The 21,063-nt window shown below is 39.7% G+C and overlaps 3 protein-coding genes across 7 annotated transcripts; 2 read left to right on the forward strand and 1 right to left on the reverse strand.

Annotated features, from left to right (window-relative positions):
• The first annotated feature begins 854 nt into the window (after nucleotides 1-854).
• Apt1 (Acyl-protein thioesterase 1) lies at nucleotides 855-4,045 on the forward strand. Of its 5 annotated transcripts, none has more exons than XM_036814494.3 (6): nucleotides 855-997; nucleotides 1,205-1,367; nucleotides 1,431-1,462; nucleotides 2,241-2,784; nucleotides 2,842-2,896; nucleotides 3,767-4,045. In XM_036814494.3, exons 2-5 carry the CDS (start codon nucleotides 1,320-1,322, stop codon nucleotides 2,890-2,892), a joined length of 675 nt encoding a protein of 224 aa, XP_036670389.1. In that variant the 5' UTR covers nucleotides 855-997; nucleotides 1,205-1,319; the 3' UTR covers nucleotides 2,893-2,896; nucleotides 3,767-4,045. The 5 variants fall into 5 exon arrangements, with proteins under 5 accessions (XP_036670389.1, XP_036670386.1, XP_036670388.1 ...); XM_036814491.3 differs by having other exon boundaries at nucleotides 2,879-2,896; XM_036814493.3 differs by lacking the exon at nucleotides 3,767-4,045 and adding an exon at nucleotides 3,538-3,670.
• Nucleotides 4,046-5,007: 962 nt separating this feature from the next.
• On the forward strand, nucleotides 5,008-17,869 carry LOC108010712 (ATP-binding cassette subfamily G member 4). Its single transcript, XM_017075626.4, has 7 exons — nucleotides 5,008-5,166; nucleotides 8,297-8,808; nucleotides 14,687-14,816; nucleotides 15,421-15,959; nucleotides 16,176-16,700; nucleotides 16,758-17,014; nucleotides 17,139-17,869. Exons 2-7 carry the CDS (start codon nucleotides 8,718-8,720, stop codon nucleotides 17,478-17,480), a joined length of 1,884 nt encoding a protein of 627 aa, XP_016931115.3. The 5' UTR covers nucleotides 5,008-5,166; nucleotides 8,297-8,717; the 3' UTR covers nucleotides 17,481-17,869.
• Nucleotides 17,761-21,040, reverse strand: LOC108014486 (aminopeptidase Q). The gene is made up of 4 exons (XM_036814488.3): nucleotides 20,333-21,040; nucleotides 18,902-20,267; nucleotides 18,266-18,825; nucleotides 17,761-18,208 (listed from the first exon to the last, which is right to left on the reverse strand). The coding sequence occupies exons 1-4, from the start codon at nucleotides 20,914-20,916 to the stop codon at nucleotides 17,950-17,952; spliced, it is 2,769 nt and encodes a 922-aa protein (XP_036670383.3). The 5' UTR covers nucleotides 20,917-21,040; the 3' UTR covers nucleotides 17,761-17,949.
• Between the last annotated feature and the right edge of the window lie 23 nt (nucleotides 21,041-21,063).

Below are 21,063 nucleotides of genomic sequence, written 5' to 3' on the forward strand. Positions count from 1 at the left end.
TTCCAATAGTAATTTAATTAAAGAGTTACTACTTGACTTGGGGATCTAAAAACATAAGTAAATAAATAATAAAAACATTTTTTAAATAGTCACGGAATAGAAATTGTGCTTTTAAGGTTACTAAGTTAAATAAAACAATAAAAAAATATATAAATTAAATTCGAATTTATTTAGCCCTCATGCCCAAATTAAAAAGGGGCCTGGCTAAATTTTTTTGAGTAGACATCTAAGCTACAGGATGTTGCGTGTATGTAAAATTGGGCAATGGTGTTATATATTCAAAGTCAAGTTGATTTTTTTCAAATGCCGTTAACTTATATATATGTATGATAGGATACGAAACCATTTTTTGAAGATTGGAGCACAAGTGGACATTACATTTGCTGCATTTACAGCTTGGAAACCCAGAGCTGCATACTCTACAACTTCCTCTTGTTCCCCACTCCGGCCTATGATTATAACCATCAGTCGTAGGGATTTTGTTGGGCCTGTAGAAGTAGCTGGTGATGATGGGAATGAAATTATTGTCAAAAGGAAGCAACATCAAATTGGACATCTTAGAATGTGCCTACAAAAAAGTTTTATTTTTAAAAATTACCACAATAGATCAATTTTGCATATACGCAACACATTTTCAAAATTATTACAGAAAAACTGAATAATATTTTCATCCGGGAATTTTTTTAAATACTCACCTTTCTTAATTTAATTGTTGAACTTGGATTTAGGATGAAGTAATTACTTTACTGTTTTAATGAATTTGAATTTTAAGAAAATTAATTTGTTTAATTTATGGTATTTCTTGAAACTGAAAAATACCATTATAATACCAAATTTAATCATTAGTGGTATTTATTGTAAGCCCGGCTGGTATTTTCAATGGTCATTCGCCGCGGTCACACTACTACTCTTCGGAACTTTTAGGAAGGCAGCAGCTACGTGAATTCTCGTAGTTGAGCGAAATTAAACAAATTAACAAGACTTGCGGCGTTACCTGGTAAATAATCTAGAGCCTTAGCCGCTCAAGGGTGTGTAATAAACAAGTGTCGGCGAACACCATAAATAAAGTGGGAGCTCTTACTGAGCGGGCGATGTGTTGTCATTTTGCTATCGTAAAATCAATATTACTAATTTTGCTTTGCGTTTACAACGTGACATAACTGAAACGCGAACTACATAGTGTTTGTTTGCCAACGCATTGCAGAAATCCGCTGACACAGCAAAAACAGAGCGACGAAAGCAGGGCCAAGTCGCCAAATCGCAGAGTACCTGGAATCGTGCGTCCCCGATAGAAATAGAGGCTAAACTTAGAAGCGGACATGGCTGCGCCGGTCATTGTCGAGGCCACGGCCAAGCAAACCGCCACGGTGAGTACATCCGTGAAGTTCCCTTTCCGGAACCCTCCGTCCTAACCAGTCTGTATATTCCAGCTGATCTTCATGCACGGCCTGGGTGATACGGGGTAAGTGGTGGCCTCAGTTTACAGGGGCTCAAACTTATAGCACTAAAGATCGCTTCTCACTAACAACTATCCCGGGTTCTATAGAAGTATCTTCAAACCAAAAACCAAACAAAAGTTAAAACTCAGTTTTGTAAAGACTTATTTCGAAATTTTGAAGTGTACATATGTATATGATAAGAGGACTCCCAATCGCATATTCCACAAAAAAGGGTCGATATAATTCCTTAGTGGCTTGCATTTATGGTTCTACAGAGTGACATTATAAATTCAAAGTCCTCAGGAAATAACCGAATTCCCCAAAGTTTGAGTACACTTTAAAGTAGGTTGCATGTAGACTTCCATAGATGGAAATAATATATTAAAAGTCATCAGAGAATTTTAGAATTCTTAAGTCGTATTTCGCGGCTCCAGCCTAAATCATACACATGTATGCTATGTCGTTTCAGATTGAAATTTTAGATTAGAAATCACAAGAGAATTCGGAATATTTTATAAGTTATTTTCAAGATTTGATGTGGCTTGATCGAGTAAAACATTTCCGCTATTTCGTTTTCAGAACTCTATTTCCACCACAATGTTTTACGAATTATTATAATACAGGAAATTAAAAAGAACCAGTATAATTTCATGCACACTGGATAGTACAAAATTTGAAAAACATAAATTAAATAAATGATTCGTTACTTTTTATAAGAACTAATTAACCATGTATTTTCAATTGATCTCTAATAGCACATTCATGTGGTTACCTAACATTAATGCATATTTCTTCTTACAGTCATGGATGGAGCAGCGCCTTGGCTGCCATTCGGCCACCTTTCATGAAGGTCATCTGCCCCACGGCGCCCACACAGCCCGTTTCGCTGAACGCCGGCTTCCGGATGCCCTCATGGTTTGACCTAAAGACCCTGGACATCGGCGGGCCCGAGGACGAGCCGGGCATTCAGGCGGCCCGCGACAACGTACACGGGATGATACAGAAAGAGATTAGTGCTGGGATTCCGGCCAACCGGATCGTCCTGGGTGGATTCTCGCAGGGAGGCGCCTTGGCGCTGTATTCGGCACTGACGTACGACCAGCCGCTGGCCGGCGTGGTGGCCCTGTCCTGCTGGCTGCCGCTGCACAAGCAGTTCCCCGGCGCCAAGGTGAACAGCGAGGATGTGCCTATCTTCCAGGCGCACGGCGACTACGATCCCGTGGTGCCCTACAAGTTCGGCCAGCTGAGTGCGAGTCTGCTCAAGTCGTTCATGAAGAATGTGACGTTCAAGACGTACAATGGACTCTCTCACTCGTCGTCCGACGACGAGATGGATGACGTCAAGGTGAGTGGGGCGCACTGAGCGCCATTCGGAATTCCCATGGCTATCGAAACGCTAAAGAACTTCATCACCCTCACTCTGCTCTTTTCGATTACAGGACATAATCAGTAAATGGGTAAACTAATTTCCACTGAACCTTAGCACTCTTAGAACGTACGAAAGCCCCCGACCCAGCCCGTTGCATTCCAACGATCACGAAATTTGGAGCAGCTGAACACGATTAAAGCGTATTTAATGAAAATCAAGCGCAGTAAGAGAGTCACACTGAGAATTATACGAGTAGACTCTCTCGTAGCCCAATTATGGAAATTATCACTGAAAATCAATTCGAAAAGCAATCAATTATACACACGGTAGCTATACCTAATGAAAAGCCAAAATACAAGCAATTTGCGAGGGACTTCCGTCTGCGCGAGACGAGTCAGAGTATAGAACTCACTTTGATATTTGTTCGCTGCTAATTATTTCGGTTTACTTATTTGGGACTTGTTCGTATTTAAATTGAAATTAATAAAGTTATATAATCCAAGAAACTGGGAGCAGCAATCTAAATTGGAGCACTATCTCACCCAAAAACCCTATTGCCAGCGATTTTGTTTTTACTATTTAACTAGCAATTGGGACAATTTCAGATATTATGAGGAACCAATTTCTACTAAACATTTGTTTGTTCGTTGTAGCTAACATGAAACTTGATATTTTTTGATTCCATTTTGATTTGATTCTTCGTTTCTTATTTTATTTCATTTCGCACAGCAACAGAAAAACAATCACCTGTAGAGCCGCGGCCCCACTGGCTACAGTTTGAAATTTACATCCTTCACTTGTTAAACCAATGGCAATAAACAAACCGGTTGTTCAGATTAAATGGCTCCCACGGACACATAAACATACTGTCTCAGACTCTCTTTTTAAATACATATTTCACCTGCTAAACCCGTAGTCCTGCCGCACCACTCACCATATCTCATCTATATATTTGCAGACACATTGGGAGAGCCAGAACATGGCTAGAAAGGCGCAATGCTGCCAGATATCATAGTAGCATCCAATGCTAGTGTAGTGAAGGTTCCTTCTGCAAATCAAAGCTCCTCACCCTAGTCAGGACGTCTCGAGCCGCAAGAGAATTGTATTTTTTAGTAATTATTTTGTACATACACACGATGGACTTGGTTACCAAGAAAGGCTGTCCTATCACCTGGTGAAGTGACAAGAAACTGGTTCGCCAAAGCGAATGGCCAATAAAGTTATTTGAAGCTCTCAACTGCAAGATCAACTTAATCGAAAAGGGGCCTTCATGCCAGTTCAATCCAAGTAGGTGAATTCACTTTAAAATTTGCCAAAGGAACAGACAATATTTTAAAATGTTACCCAGTGTTGCATAGCGGATCTTGAAATGTTATCTTTAAATTTACGGTATTTTTAAGCCTTGGTATTTTATTGTCTGAGCTTGCGTCACTTTTGAAAGCTTTTAAGTACTATAGCTTTTTAATCGATAAGTATGGCGCGTGTTTTAAGCGAATTTAAATAAACTTGGGCAATGCTGTCGATTTATTTGTTAAACCGAATCCATTTTTAAATTACTGTTTTCAACAGTTGGGTAATTGTTTTAGTGACCATTTTTCATAGAACTAAAATTGTTTGGCTAAAATAAACCAAATATTCGTTGTGTTATAGTATATAGCCAGCATCTGACCTATAGTTTGCCACCAAGAAAATTATATTTTAAATTGTTGTTCAGGATATGCTTGTATGTCCTTAAAATTTCAATGAGATAATTTTACCATTGTTTTGCCTTATTAATTCCAAAATATTTTATGAATTTAAGGTCGGTTGTAATAGTTTTCCAGGCATAACAAGTGAAAAAAATCAAAAAATTTTAAGATGCACTATACCAAATACCAATTGTTAAACTATTTATTTTTAAGAACTATTTCCTATATTTAAAAATCTATTGTTCGAATACGTTTATAAGAGTATATACTTGCAATAAAATGTAACATTTTAGAAAATATACATATTATACTATGGGTATCTGTGGAAAGAGGCCAATAGAATAATTAATAAACCATACAATATATTTTTAATGTTTAATCTTATCCATTTTTGAATGTTTATTTAAACTTTCAAATATGCTAATTTACTGATCTAAAGGCGTAAGCCCAATTCCCTCTCTGTACTGCGGTAACCACTTGTGTTTGGGGAACCCGTTGGACTGCGACTTCGGTGCCCGACTAAGCCTCAGTTGTTTTCACGCTGTCGCCGAGAGTGGACGAGTTTTCGCCTGCTCTTCAATAAAACAATTTCGCGTCGTCTTATCCTCGGCTAATCCCAGCCAAATATTCGCGGAAAATTTGTAAAAAGCTTTACACAACTAAATCCAATGTAAGAAGTGAACATAAGAAATCAATGCTACCTAATCAATCTTAAGTGCATACGCCAATCCAAGCAATTTTTGCAAACAAAGCGTTTTGATGTGGTTTTTTGTGTTCCGGCTGTGTTTTGTTTTGGCTTTGTCTACAAAGGGGGGCCTTTTCTATTTGACCAGTCGGATGTGCAACAATGCCACAAGAAGTGCCGGCGATTCAGAGCACGAAGTACAATAATCTAAAACGGGCCCCAAATGCACTTGTCCTTTATTCGTGAATTATCGCCGAATAGAATTTCCTACTTCGTAGCTTATCCTAAACTTGTAGGGAAATTAAATTGCAATTAAGCTGATTATGAATTGGTTAATATTATTCTGTTGTGTATATTAAATATACTAAAATATTTAAATCTAAGTTTACGTACTCTTAGGTATTTCCTACTTCCTAAAGAATATCCTACCTATCTTTCCACAACTAAATAAATAGTTTTTGGTTAACGAAAAAATAATTAAAATATACATTGTGTACGCCGTGTTTCCGAATGTATTCATGTGGAAAGGTCACGTGCAGATGTCAAATTACAATGAATACCTGCTAATTTGATCATACACGCTGCCAAGCTTCAGTTCAAAGTCTCATCATTATTATTTAGCAGTTATAAAAAAAAATCGTCACATAAATTATAGCAAGCAAAACTCTAGATTTTTATAACAAGAGTAAATAAATCTAGTTAACTTAATTACTTCCCAAACTCCCTCTTTAAGTATTATCCATTTTTGTTGTCACTGACCTATGACCAATGATTAATAAAAAATAAAAAGGTGATTAACCACTTTGCTCAAAGTACATGTTGTTCACTGCTGAATCGCATGGAATTGCTTCTACGTGACGTGGTTACAATGCAATAATTATTGAAAAGTGAATTATAATGCACCACCCTTCATTGATTTGCATTCTATCTGGACTTATATCTTATAAAGGCATACACGAAGTACACAAAAACAAATCTAAAAAATATGTAGATTTTATTAGCTTCCACCTATTAATGTTCATTTGAAATAATGCCGTTGGTAAATAATTTATACTTAAATCTGTAGATGTTCTTAATAATTATTTTCGAAATATATATGTTTCTGGCTAAGGGTATAAATAATCCGGTAAACTAATGACTGGATTTTTACACACATCGACTCATTTGAACCATTAGTTATCTGTCAGAAACAGACGAATTCTTTTTAAGTGATTTGTGGAATCCAATTGCTGGTTTCTTAGTTTCCTCAAGACCTGTATTAGCTAATGTTTCTGTATGCTAAGCGAGCTGTCTGGGGTCAAAAGTCTAGGCAAAGCGATGTGCTTCTGTTGCCCCCTGACGTCACGGAGTACACTACATAGAACAATAGAATAGAAAATAAATCTGACAGTAGACGGGAAATTAGCATAAGTTGGCGAGCTGAGTGTAGATTGGCATGCATATTTAAGCTTTCAATTAGCCAATTTTTTATCACCACCTTGTTTATTTCCTCGTTGCAAATTAGTGTTCCTCTGGATGCATTTTACGTACCCCTTTTTCGTATCCCGTAAAACTCCAGGATCTCGAAAGGTTTCTTCTCCTGAAACCAGAACGGGTTTTGGTTTGTATTTAGCCAGTTGGCGCGAGTTAATGTCGAATATTTTCATGACGCCAAAAGCATTATAAAAGTAAATAAGACAAAACAACTCCAATTCGGCGTCTAAAGTCGGCAAATTCTAAAGTTTTCAAAGTCTGTTTAACTGCCAGGCAAAAGCAGATGATTTAGCTACCTGGAATGTTTGAATAAATAATAAATAACAACCGATTAACATTATAATAAGATAAATTAATCCCGACAGACAGATGTTATAAAATTGTATTATTAATCGCTGACAAGGATGCCTTGATACTGAAAGACTCTAAGTAGAATTAAATCTTGTATTGTACAAGTTGAAAGTAATTGTTAAGCGATTAGAGGCGAAGCCAATCGCAACTGTGAAAACGTGATAAATCTGCAATATGAACACCGCTCCACCCAGAAACCGAAATGATCGTGATCAGACTGTCACTTTTGTCGTCGATCAAGAATTTTTTAGTGGTTGATTATTATAATACCCTATGAACCTGGGCTTTTGCACAGCATTATTTATTAATGTTATAGAAATAGGTAACCATGCTTTGCTTAATATATATTATATTAAGTTTAATTTCCGGAAAGCCGTATTTTTTCAATAATATCTATAGATACTATGTGTGTCATATCGGTTATATCTTTTATTATACACCAATACCTTCTTTCTTTTACGACCTGGATACGTTGCCAATCAAGGAAAGACTCTTAAGCTTCTTTGTTTCCGATGATCCTCTGGTTATAATGCATTCTTTGTCGCATTCACAATATAAATTCTATATACAGATTAAGCCGGTTCTGACGAACTGATTGCTCATATATGCATGTAAATCGCATATGTATGTAAATAGGCCAGTTTGCTATAAGGGAAAGATGTCAAGGCTAGGCAAAGTAAAAAATAAAGAACATGGATTGCACATTCGCCAAAGGAAGATACGCAAATGTCATTGAACACCTACATACGTAGACTTTGTTTTCTAACTGAGCAACTAGTTTTACTTGTATTTAAGCATTGGCCTATGGATTTGTTGGTCATCGACTTTATGGGTAATTGAACAACTTGAACTTGAACAAGATCGTTGCAATTAGCATATCATTTTCTAAGTCAAGTTCAAGTTTCTAGCTAGAAGTGTATGTAATCATAATCATAAATGTTCTGTTCCATGAGGGAGTTTAATTCTACAGGTCTGTGATCACCAATCCGCTATCACACGGGATAGAATTTTTTTTCTGCCGGGGCTCTGCCGCTCAAATGTTTCCCTATCTCACGGGATATTCCAATGAGATGTCTAACTTTTGGAAATATATTTTTAAACGAAACCCAACAATTGTGCAAACACACATGCAGTTAGATTTACCCCAAAAAAACCATTATCACGATGGCGTGTGGAATTCAGGGCCACCTAAAACTTTGATAAGTCGTGTTAACTTTTGTGTCTTTTAATTTTGCCACGATCTTTCTCCACACACATGTCGAAATCTATAATGATTAATCTCTATTTGCAGCGCGTAAGACGCCAGTGCGACCAAAACAAAACGGGCAATAAATCTGCAATCACACGACCATGCGTTCATAAGGAGGAACAATAACAGAACCGAAAGCCAGAAGCAAAAACACAACCATAATAATCGCAGAGCTGGCAAAACTACAGAAAAAAAGAAGTGTAAAAAATATAAATAAATACCCGGCGGCAGCAGCAGATCCAGCACCCATCACCATTCCAATTCCGACTTTGGTGCGGTAGGTAATGACACATTCGGCACCCAGCGCACGTATCTAGATGCGAGCGAGCGATCGTATCTGAATCCGTCAGCGAAAATCCGTGGATACCATAGCCCAGCCTTGCCACCCGCGTAGTTCATTAATATATGAGTGTTTAAACCGGCATTAAATAACTATAAACTATAAAACCCATCACAATTCGCCATGGAGCAGTCGCAAAATCTACTCGCCAAACAGTCCAAAGATGTGGAGTTCCAAGATGTCTTCTACACAGTTAAGGAGCGCAAGAACTTCTGTGAGTTACACGATCTTTAAGATATATCTACACTGATCAAAAAAGTAGAAAATCCAAGTATTACATATTATTTTTAAACAGCTTGCTTTGCTTTTCATCCATTGCAGTTATTATTTACTTTGTTAAATTTAAAGATCTTATAATTCGAATTCAATACGAAAAATATTAAAAGTAAATAAGACTAACATCAAAAAGTAATATTTTCTATGTGTCTTTTTAAATATTTTCAAATTAAATCACGCAATTTATTAAGTTTTGTTTTGAACATTATTTTTTTGTAATTAGTTCATATACAGTACATTATAAACTCAATATGCAGATATTTGTTTTTACTATTCCATTTTTTTATCAGTGTAATGATCTGTAGTTGGTAAGCTGCTGACTAGTTTTTATCTATAAGAATGCCATTATAATCAATTATTCAATCAGAAATAGTGGTTTCCCTTTTAGTACTGTATAACTAATAAGCTTAAATTAATCCACACTTTATGTACTGCATAATAGCAAATCTGACAATTGCATTTTCTGTTGGTAATTTATTCTCTTTTGGTGTTATCCAAAACGGGTTTGCACTTAGCTAACTTTTTTATGATCCCGGTTTGTTAACTAATCTTAAACCTTCTGCTTACCATAAATTGTAGCCCTTTTTTGTTGAATATTATAGTAAAAGATACATTTCGAGGGTCTTGAGGTACTTATCTTTCCATCACAATTGCTTGGCACTTTATGATCTTGTATATTTCCCTGTTATTTAAGCAAAGGAGCTAGTTAGAGCAAATTTAGTTTAATAGGTTAATTATAATTTAAACATAACATAAAAGTGTTAATATGCGATAACGACACAAGTCCTTCATGGCTCCATTGCACAACCTCTGCAAAATGCCAAATATATCTATGAAATGTGTTTTTCGGTTGCAGACTTTTTGTTTGCATTCGAGTACATCAGAGTTGACTTTGTTTTATGTGCTGTGTGCAATGTTTCTTCGCCGCCGGGGGTAATAATCTTGTAATGGAATGGTCAAGTAGTTGTCTGGCCAAGTGGTAACTGCTCCATAATTGTAGGGGCCAGCTGGTCTGCTCTTTTGCCCTTTTCTCTGCCTCTATTTCTAATGTCAATTGCACAACATGTTACATTGGCTTTGAGGTATATTCAAAATTTATATTCGACACACTCGGCCGGAATGACTGACGTTCTGGGCCACGTTTATGGCCACAACCCCAACGTTAGGTGTTATGCCAAAAGAGTTTAACGTTTTGGACAATGTCTCGCCTTGTTGGGTCAAAAGTTCAAGCCCAAGTGCGGACATTGTGGTCATACATACAATCCATTGACACAGAATCGAATAGATTGGATAATGGCAATGCATTTGGCAGAACGTCAAGTTCATTTCGGTTGATTGAACCGAATGAAAGGGATTAGAACTGCATAATGCCGGAATGGGATCTCTTTTCAAATAGAATACATTGTATAGAGAGGACAAGAATAATGGCGATCTTAAATGATATAGCTCTAAGAGAAACGAAATATTCATTAAGAAACAACATTGATTCTTTTTAGTTGTAGTTAGGTTGTCCACTTTTTTTCATATAATGAAGATTAATTTTTTTTCTAATTGATGTATTTAGTTTTATTGTACTCATCCTATAAGGTTATACAAAACATTTATGTAAAGTCATAAATATTCAAATACTTCAGAAAACTAGTTAGGAACTTCATCTGCCATTTTTATACTCGTAATTCTTAATTGCTGGGTTGTACAAACCTAATATATTTATTAGGGACAGGAAAGTGTTTCCGACCCTATCGAGCTAATGCATATATTCTTAATCAGCATCAACAGGCAATCCAGTCATTGAATACCGGATATCTCATTGTCCAGGCACTGACTCATGCATTTTTTCTATAAATATATTTAAAACACACTTATACAATCAAAAATCTAGAAAGTAACTCCGACATGCCCTTGGTTTTGCAGTCGTGCAATATCAATTGTAATTCCAATTTCAATCTGTAACAAGTGCAGTGGCCTATAGGCATTTTCATACGATCTGAACAATCCGTTGACTTAATCAAGTGTTAATTGAATGTTTTTGGCATGCATTCCGCAGAAGAGGAAATACTGGCGAAACTACTCACCAATAACTTAGTTTTCGAAGCTACCTACAACTTGGAGTTAAGCTTCCTCATTGCAGAGTCAAAATCAAGTACGACTGGTGATTAATTATTGCTTATACGCCATGTGCAACGTGCAACTCGCAGTCAACAGCGAGATGTCGCCAAATGCTGTCGCCATGTGGAATACAATGACGAACGATAAAAATTAGAACAGTGCCTGACATAAATGTAATTTGTATTAGGAAAGCCTTACAGATTGTATTTTAATATTATTGGGCTTTACCTGGGACTTGGGTAAAATGACAATGAACCATTAAAATAAATATAGTTTGTAATTTGAAACTTCGGTTTTACATGCTCTAATGATTAAGAATAACTTTTTTTTTGTAATTAAATGAGTTTAAATTGTAATTATAGTTTTAGGAATTCCCAATCAGAACAAAACATTTTTGTATGGTTATAAAGCCTTTATTTTCATCACTAGGTCAAGTAAACCTTGTGTTTTCAGGGGAATCACCGCTTTGAAACGCACTGTAGGAGTAAATATGTACTCAGAAATCAGTATGTGGGCTTAATATTTAGTGTACATATTTATCGCCGCACATGCATATGTATATTCACACATCGCAGATACATTGCGACTTCCTCGATGTGCCCCGCATCAGTGGAAACTACAGTAGTTGGCTGACCAAAGGCAGCGACAAAACATCAACAACCTCATCATCATCCAACCATTCTCATCACCACCATCATCATGATGATCGGCACCAGCAGCAACAATTGCAGCTACAACAGCAATATTATGTTGGCGCACAGTGAAAAGCGAAAATTGCCCAACATTGATTGAATAATTTTCCCCTCCAAAAGTCGTAGAGCTTGGACACGTTTTTTTTTTGTATGTTCCGCCACAAGGCGCGCGCTTTTCCATTCCAAGTTTTCAAGTCACCAGTTCAATTTTGGATTACTCAGCCAGTCAATGTCCGGGTTTTAGTTAGTATTAGGGGTTTAGTTGGACTATTAAATGGAATGCAACTCTATTTCTGGATTTGAATCAGAAATGGTTATCACCACTAGATCTTAAAATATGTGCATGTACATTAACTTGGAATACCTCTTTGGGTTACTACCATTTTAATACTCCCCGTACTATTAGGCACAGATACAAATGGTCTTTGCTGGGATTTTAATTTTAACTGTGTGTACGGAAGTAATAATTGATGGTCGGCAAATCAATTGACTTTAATTAGCACCCATCATACTATTAAATCATTTCTGAATCCAGCAACCTTCTAACCCCTTCGATATATGTAGGACCAATTATATGAAACGCTCTTTGTGCAAATTGAATAATTCCAACTTGCCACATTCTCCAAGCATCTGTCAGCAGTATTATATAACTTTAATGATTCATAAGGGCTAAGTGCGCCACTTCTCACATAACAGATCAAAGATCACAAAAATCACATTTCAGGGAATAGGGAAGATTCTATTTCTATTGCTGGCTGTGAGTGTTGCATTATAAATCGTATTTTTCAGGCCAAACACGATTGACATGCTAATATGGGATCGTGTTAATTAGGTAGAGACGATTCAATTGCATCAATTAGCGAACTCGTCCCAGGGAGCACTGCCCTCTCTTTTCCCCTTTCAGACTCAAAAATATAACTAGAATTCAGATATTGCAAAATCCAAATCTGTTTGTTTGAGGCGCAGTTTCGTTTATAGCTCAAACCGACATGGAAATCTGAAATTTAGATTAAAAATGTTGGAATATTTCAAGCTAATAGTAGGAAAGGGCGAACTCGATATACAATATTTGTAGTTTTTGTATATATATCTCTTTAACATAGTGAAATATAGTATTATACTTTGTAAAAACAAACCATAAATAATGGAAATGAACTCCACACCATGATACCATATTTGTGGTCCCAAAAACAGCAAATCAGCTTTCCGTATCTTTTGAAAGATAATTTTCCCAACAAATTGTCACGCCTCATTATGTGAATCACGTAGCATCGTGGGAGCAGCGGTACCCCATGTTTGAGGAGGGGTTTCTGTCCGATAAATCAGCCAAGCCAACGTACTGTTGATTGTTCGGCGGTTTTGCTAAATTTTTTGGTTCTGACCGCTGCGCGTGCCCAGAACGTGGTAGCCAGAAAGCTTTAAAGGCGTGCGTTTAATTGATATGGGGCTAAGTTATGGAGACCGGTCGCTGGTAAACACGCTCTGATAATAGGATTTGCGACAGACTCCGACTTGTCGGTGACCTTCTTAAATTGGTTCGCGAACCGCGATTCGGTTGAGCAATGAATGTTAATTGAACGCCAGAACTGGGTCAGATATTGGAAGGCAAGAGATCTGTTATTTACATAATTACATTCAGTAGTCAGGAAACATAACAGTAACCGTTTTTTAATAAAATACCAAAAAAGATCCCATAAGCAAAACTTTTTGCTATATCAGAACAGGAAAAGATGTTCCTAACAAACTGGCAATTATTATAATATTAAAAATTTTATTATATGCATAATATCTTTTTTAAACTTTAATGTCAAATGATGAATAAATGTTTATGTTAATGGTTAATGAATTGATTGTTTAGCAGATTAGAGCTTTGAAGCCCGGTTATCAATATAAGTTAATGTTTATAATCTCAGACAGACTTTGACATTTGAAAAAAATGTAACTGAACCTTTTGATAAGCTTATGTATTTTTTCTTAACAATACTTCCGCCTTTCTAACATAAGGTACATTTTAAGAAACATATTTTACATTATACAAGTGTCGTTATCATCAAACCCTAGTGTCAAGGAAACACCAAACTTTATCATTTTGTCTGCTCTGTGTTACCCTTGGAAATCGTAAAACAATATGAAACATACTCAAGGAATCAATTATTGCACGCACCATTCGATTACGACCTTTGGTAATACCCTATAGTATAGTACGGCTACACTGCTGATAAGAACGGAGATGGCATTGGCACACATTAACTCATTTGTGAATCGAGATTGACAGATCGTGAAAAGTGCAGGTCAGGTTCGTATTGCGATAATGAGTGATTGCTGTGAAAGTATGGAAAATATGTAGTTTTTGACCAGCAATTCAGCACTGAAAACTTTCCTGCGATCACAATTTTTTCACACCCGAACCAAATTATAATTGGAATAAATTATGCACGTGCGAGGACGCATAATTGAGGGTTTCAGGCAAACCCTTGGAACTCGGCGGAAGCTGGTTTCACTTCTGCCAGTCATACAATCTCCTCAAGTCATCATCTGTCAGATTCGGTATCTTTCCGCTGTCAACCGATGACACGAAAATGATTAAAAATGTTTTGTTTGGTTCTCAGGCTATTTTTACAGATCTGTCTATTCTTAGATGTGCATAACTTTGAATCCCCACTTTAATGAAAGGGAAGTGATTTGGCCAGTTCCCAATGCTGGGTCGTAAAAAAAATAAAACTTGATTTATAATTTCATCATCTTATAAGCCAATCGTTCCAGATAAACCAGAAAAGTAAACACTCATACGTAATAGATAGAATATATTAAACACAGATGGTTTTTTGCTTTTATATGATTCAGTAACCGCAATTCATTATTTTCTAAGTTGTTTAGCAAATTCTAGTTTTAATAAAAAGAGATTTCAATATAAAATGTTTTCCATTTCTTTGAGTTAATAATTTCAGATTTATCTCCTTATTTAAATAATAATTTAACCACCGTTTAATAACTTATTAAATCGTTTATTTTTAGGGCGCGTAACCGGAGAGCGTCAAATTCTGAACGGAGTCAGCGGCAGTTTCCGGAACGGGCAACTCTCGGCCATTATGGGACCCTCGGGAGCCGGAAAAAGCAGTTTGCTAAATGCGATTTCGGGTTTCAGGTGAGAACAATAAAACAAACCAGACTCTACTGCATCGGACGTTATGTTCCCAACGTCATTTGAACTCAAGTGTAACAAAACAAAGGCTATATCATTTTGGGAGCCGAAACCTAACCGGTTCTATGGTGGACTGGTGATTAAAGCCAAGCTCTTGCTGACTTGATTCCGACTTGAATGCGAAATGCCAACTGGGTTCTGAAGGGTTTGCGGGGCTGGAGGTTAGCAGACTAACGTTTCCAGTAATATGAAGCCAATCCGGACCTTCACAATAAAAGTCGCATATTTGCTTGAATCGTACGCTTCCTCGACATGTAGTGGAAACTTACAGATCTGAATAGAGTTTCAGAATCTGCGAAGTCACGAAGCTACGCTGTAGAAATAATTGCGTCGAAAAAGGTTGTCAGGGCCTGGTTGTCGTTAAAATAAATTATTATATCATGATGAGAATCCAAGGGAAAAAATAGAGACCTAGAAGTAAACAACAAATGAAGTTAGAAACAAGGAGTTAGATAATTGGAACTACTTGAAAGTATTTTTTAACTAAATGTTTGTGGAGCATTGTAAACCCAATACTTAACCGGATCTTACCTTAAATCCTAATCAGGCGCGACGGAGTGACGGGGAGCATAAAGATCAAGCGGGACAATGCCTGCTATATCACTCAGGACGATCACCACCAGACTTTGCTAACTGTCGAGGAGCTAATGAATCTCGCCTGCGACCTTAAGCTAAAGCAGCGTCACAAAAAGGCAGAGATCATGACAGATATCTTGGAGAATCTGCACTTGAATCACCGGCGCAATGTGACGGCAGAAAAGCTAAGCGGTGGGGAACGGAAACGATTGTCCATCGCTCTGGAGCTGGTGGACAACCCAAACATCTTCTTCTTGGATGAACCAACCAGTGGCCTGGATGAAGTCACGGCGTCCCAGTGCATCCGATTGCTGCAGGCGATGGCCCGCGAAGGTAGGACCATCGTCTGCACTATCCACCAACCTTCGGCGACGATCTACAACTACTTCGATAGCATCTACGTTCTGGCTAAGGGCCACTGCGTCTACCAAGGCAGTCCTCGAGCCACCATTCCCTTCCTGCGACTGGCCCAGCTCGACTGTCCCATACATTACAGTCCTTCGGATTACAGTGAGTTACCTATACATTTCTGAAAATTTAAGATCATAAGTTTATACATACTTCTTGTTGCGATTTTAAGCTTACATTAAGATAGACTATTTTTGATTCGCTTCCATTCTAGTAAATTTATTACCAATAAATCAGATATTGAGTTTCTAATATAATCTCAATCAGTTCCGTTCTCTTATGAAAAACAATAAGGTTAATTTTCGAAATCCTTTGCAGTTATCGAGCTGGTGGATGCCGAGGATGGTCACCTGGTACCGGCTCTCAGTGACCTGACCGAAAATGGCAAGCTGATTTATGTGGCGACTCAGTCGGACCAGTTGGGTGCTTCGCTGGCACCTCAGCATGCGGTCACCACGATGTTCGTGGAGCAGCAGAAGCGTCCGTTCCTGCCCGCCTTTTTCGCCGGCAGTGCCGCCTCCACAGATGGCACCCTAATTGGAGGCACCAGTGCTCTGTTGGAACAAGTGAAGGCCTTCTCCAGACGCCTGAATACGGATCGGCGGGATGTATCTGGACTGCGACAGTTTGTGGTCCTTATGCGGGTGATGTTGCTGCGGATAACAAGGGCACGATTGGCTCTAACCATCCAACTGTTCCATCACCTTCTGTGCGGTGTCTTCTTTGGCCTGATATTTTTCCAACTGGGGAACCAAGGTGGCCGGATGTTCGACCATCTCAAGTTCTGCATCGGTGCCGTCCTCATGATTGTCTACACCCAGGTGATGGTGCCCATTCTGAGCTGTAAGTGTATTGCTTTTCTTCTTTGGATTATCCTCTTAAACACTTGTTAACCCACAGATCCTGCTGAGGTAAAGGTGGTCAAGAAGGAGACCTTCAACCGTTGGTATACTCTAACACCGTACTATATGGCCTTGACGGTGTCGCGACTGCCAGTTCAGGTGCTACTCAACATCACCTTCATGGCCGTCACCTACTATATGTCGGGACTGCCTCAACAGTTTTGGCGCTTCTGCATTTTCGTGGCCGTAGGATTGATGATCTCTCTAGTAGCCGAGGGAATGGGCCTGGCTATTGGCGCCACTTTCAGCATAACGGTGAGTTTTCAAGACCCTTTATGATCTCAGAAGAATTGTAATCTATACCTGCAATACAACTTAAATGAATCCACGAATAAGGTATACTTTTGGGCTAAAACAATCTTCTCTTTTATCGTTCCAGAACGGCAGTGTGGTGGGTCCGATGATGATCGCACCTCTTATGGGATTGGCGGTGTACGGGTTCGACTTTGCGCCGCAGATCTCGGGCGGAATGCAACTGCTCATGAAGTTCAGTTACATTCGCGTTGGCGTGGTTTCTCTGATTTTGGCCGTCTTCGGATTCCAGCGAGAGGAGCTCGACTGCGATGACATATACTGCCATTTTAGCGATCCTCGCGTGCTGCTCAAGTTCTTGGACGTGGAGAAGGTGTCTATGCTGCACCAGTTCGGGCTGCTGGCCATGCTGATGCTTTTCTTCAGAGTGATGATGTACATTAGCCTGCGAAAGCGTTGCTATGCCTGATTTTGCAACCAATACTCAAGATGAATCTTCTTCCCTAGTTGTAGTCAATGTCAATACTGTGATGTTCGATTTTAAACATACAGATAGATACTCTTTGTACATACTTAAGCACCGTTCTCCTGACAGGATACAAGTTAGCCCTAAGTTAGCCTTAAGTTAGGTGCGATCCACATAAATTGACGCCTTAAGTACCCAAAAATCTGCAAACAGATCGGAAATGTACAAAATCTACGACTAATATTCGCAATCTGTTTATAGCAAAATGACACGACAATCCCGATTGTGTTTGCAGATGAAAGTCAAGAACATTTTATACAGATATAGTGGTTAAAGTGGTTTCAATTCGAATTGTACAAGAATAAAAATGATGTTTGGGCTTTTCCATGTTATGTACTGTGTACTTCTAAATGGGCGACAATCTAAAAGACGGCTGTACCCAAAAAATCAAATACTTAACTAAAATGCTATTTTAGACCGAATTCCATAAAGAACTGATTTGTGAATCCTTGTCTACAGTAATATTCTTGATGGCGTTAAGGAGGTCAAAATAGTTATACTTCCGCCAGTGCAACCTGTCCGACGCGGGCTCTAGCATGGCAGTTAGACTGGAGCTCGTCAAGGACTTCAGCTTCTTTTTAATAAGAAATTGCAGCTCATAAAGCTCGTCTTTGGTGGTCACTGCATTGATAAACGGACTCAGAACCGACTTCAGTTCGTTGTTGGTGAAGCTGAAAAGTCGATTAGGAGTTACTCAGACTCGTCCTGAGTATGCTTGAAATGCTCACCGGCGCACGAATTCATCCATCTTATCTACCAGAAACTGATTGCCCACATAAAATCCCAGCGAGGTGCGCATCACGGCGGTCAGGAGGCCAACTGTCAGCGTTTTAGGAACCTTGTCGAAGTCGAGGGCCCAACCGAGCAGCTTTTGCATCGCCCAATACTCCGTAGTACAGCTGAGGGAATTTAGAAGAATGCCCTTTTCCTTCTCTTTCACGGCTTCGAAGAACATATCTCGCACCACAAGCCAGTGGTACTCCAACCCGGTGCGGATGCCCCTGCACAGCACGGTCTCCCGCAGTTCCTCCGGAATGGAGGAGGTGGAATTCTGGTCCATCGCCTTTTGAAATTGCTGATGTGCATCGGTCAAGCATTCTTTGACTTCGTACTGACACGCCAGCCGGTACATGATCCCCGACAGCGACGGTGTGTCAGGACCTGTCGAGGCTTTCGATTGTGTATCTGGACTTGTCGTGGTTTTTGATGCTGCATCGGTCCTGGCTTTCCCGGAAGAGGGTTTGAAGTTTGCTTTAAAAGATGGCTCAATGAGAATCCGCATGAACAGCTAGATATGAGAGATACATTTTAAACATTAGGGCGATGCAATCGAGTTTTTTTATTTAAAATTTGCGTACACTTACCTTAAAGATGCGATAGCCAGTGCTCATTCTCATGATGCTCTGCAACTTCTCCAGATTAGTAACTGCCGTTTGCCAAACAGCAATGCTGGTTTCATTCGAAAGATACTTGATCAAGCTGAGGACGACCTTATAGGGCAGTTGACCCGACCAGGCTAGGTTCAAGGCATCATCCACCAACTGGGCACGGCTGAGCTCCGAGATCTGGGAGAAATCCTGAAGTAGAGCCTCACTGATCAGCCGCCAGTTGTAGAGATCGTAGAGGACACGAACAGGGACTGCAGCATCGACATTCAACAGCAACCACTCATTCGGATCAACGACGTTGCTTAACGTTATTACCTCCGCTATCTTGTTCACACAGCCCAGCCACTCCACCTGGGGAAGCGAAATGTTCTTGGTGATGTAGACGACTGGCACCCACCAGCAGTCCTTTGATACGATGTTCATTTTCTTCTGATAGTAGCGGCTCTGTGTGATGGTCACCTTGTTATCCCTGTTGTTGCGAAGGACGGTAAGTAGGGGGTATCCTGGTTGCTTCAGCCATGACGCCATCATAGTGGTCAGGACCACACCAATGGGCAGCTGGTGACTGCGCCGGGCCGCTCGTTGCAACTGCTCCCACAGCTGATTGGTGGAAGCGGAGGAACTGGAGTACCGCTGGAAGAACTCATGCAATCCCTCAAAGAACGCCTTATCGCCGATGGCCAATTTTACCATGTGGGCGAGCAGGCACATCTTGTGTTTTCGAAATTTGTTGTGACGGATCTCCCTTACATCGACTGCGATCGCCTTTGTTTCGGTCTGGGAATCATAATTCAAGACATCCAGACGAGTTGTGAGAAGGAAGGTCCTGCTGTACTCCCCCTTGTTGTCCCTGGCCAATACTTGGAAGGCCAAATAGTTGTTGATGCCGTCGCGCACATACGATGCATCCCAGTCGGAGGGGCTCACCAGTAGTCCGTTCCACTGGCGCGCCACCAGCTCCGCCAGCGTTACCTCAAGACTTTCGAGCGGGTTCTGGCTGGAGCCAACCTCTTCCTCGCCGTAAACCATCAGACCCTTGCCGCTGTACAGTTCCGTATAACCCGGCAGCACCACTTGATCGAACTTTCCACCCCAGTCTGGCCCATTCGGCAATGGAAGTCCGAACAAGGTCTCATAGTTTTTGAGCAGGTTCGGTGTTAATTCTGCCGCCTTTGCAAACTTTTCCTTTACTTGCCAACGCGCCCAAGTGGTGACCTTCTCTCCAGTGGCCGTAACGCTATGGGAAACTTTCTCCAGGCGGTGCAGAGCCCACATGATCTGACGGGTAGCCAGCGGCGGAGAAGTCATAAATGTCGTCCACACATAGTCTCTAATCTCATCGCTGCAAGTATAAGATATATAATACTTAAATATCTTTTTAGTCCTATCTTTCCAGAGTTTACTTACTGTGGTGTCTCCCTTATGGCGGGCATACTGCTGAGGGCAACGAATTTCTGATGATGCACCATGGTCACGTTGAAGGGAGTCCGGTGGAGTGGGCTATCAAAACAGGGAAACGCGGTGTGCGCGTAGTCCGGCTCCAAGCGCGTTAGGGAGTAAAAAATTTGCGGCGTTTGGTCGTAATGGCCGGCAAAGTATCCGTATTTCTGAGGTCTATTCAGATTGCCCGTATAGAATATGTGCATCGTGTAGGTCTCGCCAAGTCTGAGAGGAAGGTTGATAACTACTGTGACTTCGTTGGGCTTTTTTGCATTTTTCTTTATATCAGTTGCGGTGATTCTCTTGCCGCTGGCCCAACGCAATAGCCATGTTTTTTCCACAAACATGTTTAGGTAGCGGCAGTTGAGATATATATAGCGAGTGGCCTTTTTCGCTTCCAAATCTATGGATACGATTCCCTCATATCGGTTCTGAGCACCGCCTTCCAGGTGCGTGAGGATCGTCAGATTGTATCGCAGTGGCGTCACCGTGGATTCTGCCACTTTTCCCGATTGCAAACTCCAATATAAGACGAGAACTCGCAGCAACATTGCGGTCGCAAGTGATATATCTTACTGAATCTATCCGTAGCAATTTGGATTCTAGAGTGGATTTAACTAATTTATAATTTCTCGCCATTTCACGGTTGTTCTTAAGAGAGTTAAGTTTATAAGAGAACCCGAAATCAGTAAGTGAGA

Source organism: Drosophila suzukii, chromosome 3, assembly GCF_043229965.1.
Source record: "Drosophila suzukii chromosome 3, CBGP_Dsuzu_IsoJpt1.0, whole genome shotgun sequence".
Classification (NCBI taxonomy): domain Eukaryota; kingdom Metazoa; phylum Arthropoda; class Insecta; order Diptera; family Drosophilidae; genus Drosophila; species Drosophila suzukii.

What these genes read in the sequence shown, in the direction of transcription:
- Apt1 (XM_036814491.3), top strand. Translation starts at nt 1,320, where the DNA reads ATGGCTGCGCCGGTCATTGTCGAGGCCACGGCCAAGCAAACCGCCACG. An exon ending in CGGCCAAGCAAACCGCCACG is followed by an intron (nt 1,368 to 1,430) that starts GTGAGTACATCC and finishes TGTATATTCCAG; the next exon opens with CTGATCTTCATGCACGGCCT. An exon ending in CACGGCCTGGGTGATACGGG is followed by an intron (nt 1,463 to 2,240) that starts GTAAGTGGTGGC and finishes TTCTTCTTACAG; the next exon opens with TCATGGATGGAGCAGCGCCT.
- LOC108010712 (XM_017075626.4), top strand. Translation starts at nt 8,718, where the DNA reads ATGGAGCAGTCGCAAAATCTACTCGCCAAACAGTCCAAAGATGTGGAG. An exon ending in TTACAGTCCTTCGGATTACA is followed by an intron (nt 15,960 to 16,175) that starts GTGAGTTACCTA and finishes AATCCTTTGCAG; the next exon opens with TTATCGAGCTGGTGGATGCC. An exon ending in GATGGTGCCCATTCTGAGCT is followed by an intron (nt 16,701 to 16,757) that starts GTAAGTGTATTG and finishes GTTAACCCACAG; the next exon opens with ATCCTGCTGAGGTAAAGGTG.
- LOC108014486 (XM_036814488.3), bottom strand. Translation starts at nt 20,916, where the DNA reads ATGTTGCTGCGAGTTCTCGTCTTATATTGGAGTTTGCAATCGGGAAAA. An exon ending in GCCATAAGGGAGACACCACA is followed by an intron (nt 20,268 to 20,332) that starts GTAAGTAAACTC and finishes TTATACTTGCAG; the next exon opens with CGATGAGATTAGAGACTATG. An exon ending in ATGGATGAATTCGTGCGCCG is followed by an intron (nt 18,209 to 18,265) that starts GTGAGCATTTCA and finishes TCGACTTTTCAG; the next exon opens with CTTCACCAACAACGAACTGA.